This window comes from Branchiostoma floridae, chromosome 7 (genome assembly GCF_000003815.2).
Source record: "Branchiostoma floridae strain S238N-H82 chromosome 7, Bfl_VNyyK, whole genome shotgun sequence".
In the NCBI taxonomy this organism is placed as follows: domain Eukaryota; kingdom Metazoa; phylum Chordata; class Leptocardii; order Amphioxiformes; family Branchiostomatidae; genus Branchiostoma; species Branchiostoma floridae.
In genome coordinates this window covers 21,176,363-21,187,391 of record NC_049985.1, presented here as the reverse complement: position 1 = coordinate 21,187,391, position 11,029 = coordinate 21,176,363, and the positions used below count along the sequence as shown (strand labels likewise).

General features: G+C 42.3%; 1 protein-coding gene across 1 annotated transcript in view; it reads right to left on the bottom strand.

The window, feature by feature from the left end:
• The window catches only part of LOC118419495 (nucleoporin p54-like), a 22,217-nt gene extending 11,900 nt beyond the window's left edge, over positions 1 to 10,317 (bottom strand). The window contains exons 1-6 of the mRNA XM_035825900.1: positions 10,138 to 10,317; positions 9,415 to 9,507; positions 7,787 to 7,840; positions 7,119 to 7,196; positions 4,390 to 4,604; positions 399 to 586 (exon numbers count right to left, since the gene is read on the bottom strand). Of these exons, the coding sequence (XP_035681793.1) occupies positions 399 to 586; positions 4,390 to 4,604; positions 7,119 to 7,196; positions 7,787 to 7,840; positions 9,415 to 9,507; positions 10,138 to 10,231 (722 nt within the window). The 5' untranslated portion in view covers positions 10,232 to 10,317. The remainder of the gene's footprint in view (positions 1 to 398; positions 587 to 4,389; positions 4,605 to 7,118; positions 7,197 to 7,786; positions 7,841 to 9,414; positions 9,508 to 10,137) is intronic.
• Positions 10,318 to 11,029: the final 712 nt, after the last annotated feature.

The following is an 11,029-nucleotide window of genomic DNA, read 5'->3' as shown; positions in this document are numbered from 1 at the left end:
CATACATACAAACTACTGTCCACACATACAAACTTACTTGTCTCCAGGCAGAGGCCTGACACTCTCCACATTAACACTGTGAGTGGGTTTACTACGTAACTACTGTCCACACATACAAACTACCGTCCACACATACAAACTACTGTCCACACATATAAACTTACTTGTCTCCAGGCAGAGGCCTGACACTCTCCACATTAACACTGTGAGTGGGTTTACTACGTAACTACTGTCCACACATACAAACTACTGTCCACACATACAAACTACTGTCCACACATACAAACTTACTTGTCCCCAGGCAGAGGCCTGACACTCTCCACATTAACACTGTGAGTGGGTTTACTACGTAACTACTGTCCACGCATACAAACTACTGTCCACACATACAAACTTACTTGTCCCCAGGCAGAGGCCTGACACTCTCCACATTAACACTGTGAGTGGGTTTACTGCCCAGGATCTTGTGCAGGGTCTCGACCAACTGCTGCTGAGCGTTCCTCACATCCTGGTCCTTCTTGTTGAAGTCCAGCGCCACCAGACCGTCCTCGTCACGCGCTGAGGGGATACAGCTGTAACCTACGGCCTGGCGAGAAAAAAAAAGGTTCAGAGCAGTGGTATAAAGTCAATGGAAGAGATTCATTGGATAAATCATACCATGAAAAGATGAAAACCTGACTACTTACCTTGTTTTTTTGTGTTATATAAGTTCACCACAGACTTTTTGCAATTTTTTTTTTTTTTCGTCTGACCGCCCCAATATTTTTCTGAAAAAATCCAAGTACCAAGAAATCCAATCTCGTTGGGAGGTCTCGCGAGACTGTAATCTGGCCGCGCGCGCGCGTGATTTGACAGTCGGACGGTAACAGCCTTCAGCAGCCCAGCGGCTAACAATGGCTTCTCCCAGCATCGACTCGATCGAGTCAACTTCAGAGATTCGTTGTGCTTTTATTTGGCAACATCCGCCGGTAAATCGGCATGCCGTGAGCAGATAATATTGTTGTGAACCTATGGACTCGATATCGTGCTGTAAATTTGCAAATTTCTGGTCATTTTCACAATTTTTGACGGGCGGTTTATGCTTGCTTGTCGTGAGAAAAACGTGCATATAGGCGCGTCGCCTTACTTGTAGTTACTCGATAAGTTTGGCTCAAGCCGTAAAAATATCCCACAAAAGCTTACAAGTACCATCATTGGATCCTTGTAGATCCAAACTCGTAAGACTTTCGGCGATTTTGACCGTAAATTAGTCGATGGCAACATATCAGCCTTTGGGAGTTTACGCGTACGTGAGTTGGGGAGGGGGGCGTGTTTCCGTGTTCGTTTTGATCAAGACGGGGTCACTTTTGCGACTATGTCTATGATTTCAGTTTTCGCCGGATGAAACTCCACAAAAACGTGAACATATCGATGTAGGGTCCTTCTGGGTAGAAATCTAGCATGGTTTCGGCGGCTTTGTGGGCAACTTTTTATTGGTTAACTTCATACGTGATGAGTGGGTGTGTCTGCAAATGTATAACGTTTGGCATTTGCTGTTCTTTTTCAGATCAACGCGTCGCGATCGAAATTCACATCAGCAGGGAAATACTGCAAATCATATGGATGCAATAGCCGTATTTCATGTTTTATAAAAGATGTCTTAACATATGTTCTTACTCGATCTCGTAGAGCTTTGCAACTCATGCTTTTGAGAAATGATAATTACATGTATATATCATTAGTGTTTTTTCCAAATGATAGACAAGTTCTCACAGCATTTACAGTATTGACGAAAATAAGCATCCGATAAGTAATACTTTTGGGAAATGGTAATGTTTCATACACATAATCATTCAAATGTACATTGTATTAAAATGTGAACTTTCAACATCTCTGACTGTTTTTGTGTGGCATAATTTTTGCAACAAATGAGACATCGTCCTACTCAGACCTAAGGCAGGTAAGCCGTAAGGTGTCCACTTCCCTGTGCTATACATAGTAGTCCACTGTATTCTGCCGATGCAGTGGTCTGGACACTCTGCATCAACAATCAGTCTTTCTTCATACATACCATTGAGTTTCTTACCTCCTTTGGCTCTTTGAGTGAACAGCTCCGGTAGTATGGCTGTTTTGTGAAAGTGGTCAAGCTTTGGGATATCCTTCTTCTGCCATTCTGAGTCTACTTTAATTCGTTCGCAGAATAAATTATCCCTGCCAAAGTAGACAACGAAGTCCGCCCAATTTAAGTTACAGCAATAGACATTCCCTTGCACTTGGTGGTGGTACCTGTGTGACGTCTTGAGTGCTGCACTGCTGTCTACCTTTGTTCTTTGGACTGCCTATTTTAGCGTGAGTCCTTTCTTTGAATGGGGACACAATGAATACACGAATGCGTTACTGGAAATACATGCAGTAGATGTACACATTTCCCGTTAAAAAGTATAAAAAACGCACATTTCTAATTTCATGTTCATGGTGAAATTATCCCTTCCGAGCTGTCTTTTTACCAGACAATCCCAGTGCGTAACGTGTTATCATCAAGTACATTTGGGGGGATCTTGAAAAATATGATGCATGTTGGCACTTTCTCTTCATTGACACACTTGGACTGACGGCTATTGCATCCATATGATTTGCAGTATTTCCCTGCTGATGTGAATTTCGATCGCGACGCGTTGATCTGAAAAAGAACAGCAAATGCCAAACGTTATACATTTGCAGACACACCCACTCATTACATATTACGTTAACCAAAAAAGTCGGCCACAAAGCTGCCGAAACCATGCTAGATTTCTACCCAGAAGGACCCTACATCGATGTGTTCACGTTTTTGTGGAGTTTTATCTGGCGAAAACTGAAATCATAGTCGGAAAAGTGACTCCGCCTTGATCAAAACGAACGCATATACGCGAAAACACGCCCCCCTCCCCAACTCACGTACGCGTAAACTCCCAAAGGCCGGTATGTTGCCATCGACTAATTTACGGTCAAAATCGCCGAAAGTCTTACGAGTTTGGATCTACAAGGATCCAATGATGGTACTTGTAAGCTTTTGTGGGATATTTTTACGGCTTGAGCCAAACTTATCGAGTAACTACAAGTAAGGCGACGCGCCTATATGCACGTTTTTCTCACGACAAGCAAGCATAAACCGCCCGTCAAAAATTGTGAAAATGACCAGAAATTTGCAAATTTACAGCACGATATCGAGTCCATGGGTTCAAAACAATATTATCTGCTCATGGCATGCCGATTTACCGGCGGATGTTGCCAAATAAAAGCACAACGAATCTCTGAAGTTGACTCGATCGAGTCGATGCTGGGAGAAGCCATTGTTAGCCGCTGGGCTGCTGAAGGCTGTTACCGTCCGACTGTCAAATCACGCGCGCGCGCGGCCAGATTACAGTCTCGCGAGACCTCCCAACGAGATTGGATTGTCGCGTATTGGTGTGGCCTGACTTGCAAAACCCACCTTGAATCTACAGAAGTGGTTCTCTGACGCGAATTGCACCGGGGGTGCCGTCCCGTTGAAGTAGCCCTTATATAAAAATTTTATTTGCATTTACTGTAAGGGCGTGCAGCCTCCAATTAAAAAATAAACCAAACTAGCATGTGCCCCTATAACTTGCAAAACCCACCTTGAATCTACAGAAGTGGTTCTCTGACGTGAAATTACACCGGGGGTGCCGTCCCGTGTGTTCAGCCTCCAATTGAAAAATAAAATAAACTAGCTATAGCGTGTGCCCCTATAACTTGCAAAACCCACCTTGAATCTACAGAAGTGGTTCTCTGACGTGAATTCCACCGGGGGTGGCGTCCCGTTGAAGTAGCCCTTCTATAAAAATTTTATTCTTTAAATTGCATTTACTAGTACTAGTAAGGATGTGCAGCCTCTTATTGAAAAATAAAATAAACTAGCTATAGCGTGTGCCCGTAAAACTTGCAAAACCCACCTTGTATCTACAGAAGTTGGTTCTCTGACGTGAATTCCACCGGGGGTGCCGTCCCGTTGAAGTTGAATTTTATTTGCATTTACTGTAAGGGCATGCAGCCTCCAATTGAAAAATAAACCAAACTAGCATGTGCCCCTATAACTTGCAAACCCACCTTGAATCTACAGAAGTGGTTCTCTGACGTGAAATTACACCGGGGGTGCCGTCCCGTGTGTCCAGCCTCCAATTGAAAAATAAAATAAACTAGCGTGTGCCCTTGTAACTTGCAAAACCCACCTTGAATCTACAGAAGTGGTTCTCTGAGGTGAATTCCACCGGGGGCGCCGTCCCGTTGAAGTAGCCCTTCTATAAAAATTTTATTCTTTAAATTGCATTTGCTAGTAAAGGCGTGCAGCCTCTATTTGAAAAATAAAATAAACTAGCTATAGCGTGTGCCCTTGTAACTTGCAAAACCCACCTTGAATCTACAGAAGTGGTTCTCTGAGGTGAATTCCACCGGGGGTGCCGTCCCGTTGAAGTAGCCCTTCCCCGTCCCCCAGAATGCCTGCAGCTGGTTCCATCTGGCCAGGACCGCGTCTCGCTCATCGTTGAAGACTGTCGGCATGGACAGGGCGGTCGCAGTGTTCAGCAGCACGTTATTCTGTGTGCTGGTCGGCTGGGCGAAGATACCCGCTGGAAAAAAAGGGAGAGAACCATTTTCGTACAGTTAAACCTGTATTAGCGGCCACCTTTGCATAGCAGCCACCTGGCCATAGTGGCCACTTTTTGTCGGTCCCTTGGATTCGTAATGATTAAGAAATAGGCTTAGCAGCCACCTGCCCAATGCGGCCACACGATTTCCGGTCCTGTTGATACAGAAACACTGCCTATTGCAACCATACTGCAGCCTTACGTCACCGTGAACCGAGTTTGAAATTGCAGTTTGCGAGGATTTGGAGTTCCTGACAGGGTTATTTTGGCGGTAGCAGAAGGCATGCCTTGAGGATTAAAGTGCAAGTCTTTGTCGGTGAATTTACCAATGGAGACAATGTTACTTGGTGAGAAAGATTAGTGGGAACTGAAATCATGTGTAGCTTGCTCATGGTCAATTGATCAACATTTTCTCTATAGTGGCCACCTGTCTATAGTGACCATATTTCTCAAGTCCTTTGAGTGGCCGCTATAGACAGGTTTAACTGTACAGGGTTGGACAAGTCAACTAGTCTGAAAGTCTTGGGCAAGAGAAAGTGCCCATCGTCCGATTGGGCAAGTAGGATTTTTCCCTGAGTGAGATTTTGATATACATATACAGTAGAAGCACAACGGTAGAATTGCACAACAGATTAACGCACAATTGTTAACTGCACAGAATCCCATCATCCCAAACTGGTGTGGTCCAGCTAGATAACTTCGCATTATTGCACCAGCCGGATAATTGCACGAAATTCACTGACAAATAGGCCGTGCAATTAAGCGGCTTCTACTGCATTTGTTGCTTATCACAGTCTTGGCACCAAGCATTGGTCAACACAGAAAATAGAGCCAATAATAAAAGAATTTCAATGCTGGAAGTGAAAATTCATAGTGAAAAATGTTACTTGAATTTTGGGCAAGCGTAAAATTAATTAAAGTAAATTTTCATGTACACAAGAGGAAAAGGGAATTTTAGAAAAAATATATCCACACTACTTCTGTCCGAAAGAGGGAAGATCACAAGCTAGTTTTTTTAATGATCTTAGAACATGCCAGTAGAGTAGATAAAAAATCAAAATAATAACATTTTTCATCTTTGTAACAAAACAACAGAAAAGCCTCCTACACTGATTAGAATTTCAACAGTGTAGGGCTAGGGGCCAGTGTAGGGCTAGGGGCCCAAATCACAGCATTGGGGATACAAATCACAGCGTTGGGGATACAAATCACAGCGTTGGGGATACAAATCACAGTGTAAGATGCCCGATCCACACCCAACTATGCTGGCACGAATCCTTATTATATACTGTCAATCCTAAGGACAAAGCTTTTTGTTAGCTAGTACTAGTATATAGGGCACTTTAGTGGCTCCCATATTCAGCTCTGGTGTCCAACCGTTGAATGTAGCCTACACTGTATTATGCTACACCGGATTATGAAAAATATGGTAATAGATGAGCTTTACAGCAATGTATGATAGGATTGATAAAGTTATGGGCTCGAAATACTTTTTTCTGCATACCTGCACTGGTGCAGGTAACATCGAAAATTACCTGCACCAGACAAATTTTACCTGCACCACTCTGAATTTAGGAAGTATGGATCATACTAAATTTGCACTGGTGCAGGTAACATCGAAAATTACCTGCACCAGACAAATTTTACCTGCACCACTCTGAATTTAGGAAGTATGGATCATACTAAATTTGTTCAGGAACCATTGCTACTTTTTCTTTTATACTTTATAGGTGGTAACAGTCAATGCAGCTAATGACAACCCATGCACAAGTTCATCATTGGACATTTACGTATCAAACCCAGTACATGGACCAGTGCAGGTTTGGTGCAGGTAGACACCAGAAATACCTGCACAGCTCCAATTTTACCTGCACTAACCTGCATATGCAGGTGGTATTTCGAGCCCTGAAGTTATAATACAGACTTTAGTAAATACTATATAGGGTTAAAACCCAGACATCTGTAAAATTAATCAGGTACAGGTCTGGACCTAATCATCTTGTGTACCAGTATCTGTAATAATGTTAAGATACAGGTACTTGTACATGTACATGTCTGGACCTGTACCTCAGTACCTGAAATTTCTTATAGGTACACAGCTATATCAGTGAATCAATTTCCAAACTTTGTTATATTGGGTATATTGTTTCCCAATTCTGAATTTGTCAGTTATGAAGATCCCAATTGCAACTGGTAGGATGTTTGGCCGAATTGTGGCGTCGAGCCTGGTGTAACTGGTAGAGCTTTCGTTTTAGAATCTAGAAGTCCTGAGTTCGACCCTCGCTGTACCCCCGATGTTGTGCCCTTGGGAAAGGCACTTCACACGACCTTCCTCCCTTCTCCCAGGTGTAAAAATGGGAGCCTGACTTTGGTCGGGGAGGTATAAGACTACCTTCTGTCTGTTCCGTATATGTGGCACTGTTTATAATATAAGTTACTTGAGTGTAGAGCCGCATTGTCCTTGTCTGTCCAAAAGCAAAAACTGGAAGAACTCACGTTTCTGTTGTTGAGCACCAAATCCACCAAAGGTCGTGGCCCCAAGACCCCCTAGGGCTGGCTGCTGGGTGCCAAACGCTGGAGAACAACACGTCAATGCGTTAAGACAAGACAATCAGAGATGGCAGACACTACCCATTGCTGCATTGTGACTAGGCAAGTGTCACAGCCCTAAACACCATTGCTAAGTAATGATGTGTGCAATAAGAAGACTGCGCTGGGTATATTACACATACATGTACACACACACACTGACAAACACATGGTGAAATACACACACTGGCACACACACACACACAAACACACATTCAGTGGCATCAACTGGCCAAAATGATTAATCAATGCTTGCAGAGATGAAAAAAAAAGGCCATGGCGTCAATTCCTGAAACTAGAGGTTAGACATTGCGTCCTTGGAAAAGGCAATTTACTCTTTTCTTATTCTACCCTGGTGTAAAAATGGGTATCGATTGCGGAGGTCAACGCATTGAAAGGAGAGGAATGGTCTTTGCTTTCCAATACCAAGTTCTATGCCTCACTATATCTATGTACATAAATATCTTTAACTTTACACACACACACCTATACACACATACAGATACACAAACAACCCACAAACAATACTTTCTTTGACAGTAGAAGTCACAAGTTGTTCAGTAAAGAATGCCTACCTCCGCCTCCAAATAAAGAAGTTGTTGTTGTGGTTGGAGCAGTGGCACCTAGCCCTAAAAGTAAAACAGAGATATCTTATGTCAGTAAATGGTTTTATTAGGTTAGAGAATCAGTGAATAGCATGGTTCATAACCAAGACATAAACCAGTGCTCGACATACCCACTTGCACACTTGCATTTACACCACATTGTTGTTAGCACAACTTACTTTTAAAGCCAGGTTGCACACTGCAAAACCTGAAATAATGATGGCGCAACCTGACTTTTGACTACGGTTGCCACCTATGCAACCTGGCTGAATTTCGAGCACTGTAAACTCACATAAAGAGGTATATATTATGCTAGATTTATACTTTTGTGTTGATGTCATGCTCTTATCATCATCAACAGGCTTTTAACTAGGATTTTATCATAGGGTGTCCAAATTTCTTGCCATTCGGCGAGCGCTGCAGGTGCAAGTATTGTAGGGGGTCTGGGGACATCCTCACTGTAATGTATAACTCTCTGAAACACCATTTCCCACATCCTGAAGTGCAAAGTTTGGGGAATGAAGCAAATTTACTGTCAGACAGACCACATATGACCTGTAGCATCCCTGGTCAATCAGAATTTCATGATTGTCAGAGGATGTGCTCCACAGTGTAAGGCCCGTACAATTTGAGTTATTTTGTACAATGTACGCCTGTACGCCTGCCTGGCTAATAAAAAGCCTGATCATCAACATCTAATGCTGTGGCATATCCTTTCATAAGCTGATTACAAGACAGGGATGTACCAGTCCCACATCTGCATGAACATGTACATATAGGATATTACAAGAAGCTTAATCTTACTTTACTATCATTAATGTTCTATAACTAGTATAACTTAAACTATAAGCATCTGACTTGCTTCATAGGTTTGTCAGATGGGCGAGATTACTTACTTTTTAAAATCATGGAATCAAGCATTGGTCAACACAATAGGACAAGTGAACTAAATACCCTTTACATGTAAAATGTACCATGTTAAACTTAAAACTTAGGCCACACCAATTTAATATCTTGGTTCACGGATTTTCTCATAAAAAATATGGAGCGAAAGGGCGAAATAAAAATAAAAATAAAAATTGTAAAATGGTTGGGGTAAAGGTAACGGCTAATCCAAAACATAAAGAAAAAAGTTTTCAGCTTGAAAAAAGTACAAAAACACTATTATTGTACAGTAACAGCACCTGTACGCACACTTTAAGAAGCTTATGATATAAAGGCCAATTTGCTACACCAGAAAGTTGGTGAATGGTTTCAGTAATTGTGAAAATTTGCTGAATGGTAATTTTTATTTTTATTTTTTTTTCCAAAAAATAGGAGCGAGCGAATCCGTGAACCAAGAAATTAAATTGGTGTGGCCTTATTTTGAAATACTGTAAATGCAGAAACTTTTGCGGTGGTTAAATGTTTGTGTTTTTTTGCAGTGGCCACTTCACCACAAACTTAAAACCACCGCGAACATTTTTCCATGGCAGTACTAGTAAGATCTACTACAGTGCATGGTGCTACTGAGAACTTAAAACCACCGCGAAAAGTCTCCAGTTACCGCGAAATTAAATCCCCGCGAACTTAAATACATTTACAGTACTGTATCCTACCTGCACCGAAGGCAGGAGCAGAGGTTGTCGCCGTCCCGAATCCAAAAGTCGGCGCTGAAGTTGTCGTCTGTCCGAACCCACCGAACGTGAAACCTGGAAAGGAACACTAGACAATAAGAGATGGCAGACTTCACTCCCTAACCCACCCCTAGGCTTAGCATCCTTCATGTCCTATGGGCAAAAATAGCAGTCCTGGGGATGTCTGTAAATGCTGTATTTCTGTGTATATTGGAAATTATAGACAGATAGACACAGATGCAAAGACACACACACACACACGTTACACACATAATACACATGCACACAAACATATATAATTACACAAACACGCACATTCACATTCACACACACACTTACACAAACACTCAAACACAAACGTGCGCACACTCACATACACAAATGTACACACACGTACACATACAGGCACTGGCGTGCACACATGCGAGCACACAAACCATTGGAGCCCTTATAAGTTTAACAAATATATGGCAAGCTAGATGAGGTTTCTGGGTGTTAAAACCCTCCGGGTTCTAGTCCGTGGTGATAATATTGTCATTTGATTTTGAATTCTCGGTGACATGTGTATGCATGCATATTTCCCAAACTTCATCAACATGTCGCCCCCCCCCCTCCCCACCAAGTTATTGCCTCTTTCTGAGCTCTAAATACAAAGGCTCTTCAACCAAAAATCATCCTAATTCATGAAAAACATTAACACTTCACCTGTGGACGGTGCCGATGTTGTGGTGGTCCCGAAGCCGCCGAAAAGTGGTGCAACGCTCGCCGTGGTCTTGGCGCCACCAAAATTGAACGCCATCTTGGAGTGATGATGATGATGCAGAGAGAAACCCTACACGTGGGACCTAATGTTAGGAGGTACCATTCGGGTTTAGGGGAGTCTTTTCTCTCACAGCCTTGTTGGCTCTGATATCATGTTTTGTCCCTTTAATTCTTTTTACAACAGTCATCACAACTTTATGGTGCCCGTTTTTGAAGATGTAGCCATCTTGTTTTTTTTTTTTCACCCATCTTGTTTTTTTTTTTCGCCCTATCGCACTATTTTTGTAGTCTGCAGAGGATGTCATCCACAAAATTTACTTGCTGTGGCCTTATCAATAAAAGTTTTATCAATAAAAGCTCCTTGGCTAGAGCTGGATTGATATTTCACTTTCTTTCTCCCGCTCCGGTTGAAAGGAAATATTGTTTGTTCCTTATCGGTACATGCTTTTCTTGGTTTTACAAGGAATGTTGCTTTTTGAGCTATCAGGGTCTGCCTTTTGGTCAATGGCGGCTTTCAATGAGCTTTCATCGATTCAATTGATTAAACTCATATTCATTGATTAATGTCAAACTTCATTGGTATACTTGAGAATGTTTTCGTAGTTTCGATTTAAGAATCGTTTAGGAAGGATTTTACAGAGGTTAGCCGACATCAAGATTTCAGTACAAAAACGCGGTCAATTTTACTCCTATCCTGGCTAAACTACTCTCAAAGCAGAGGTTAGGCTCCGACTGTTTTTTAATAGTCTCTACCAGACTCCGGATCGCTGGAAAATCGTAGAAATGGAACAAATAGAGAGGAATATAACCGGCCAGGGAACAGCTCGCGATCCCA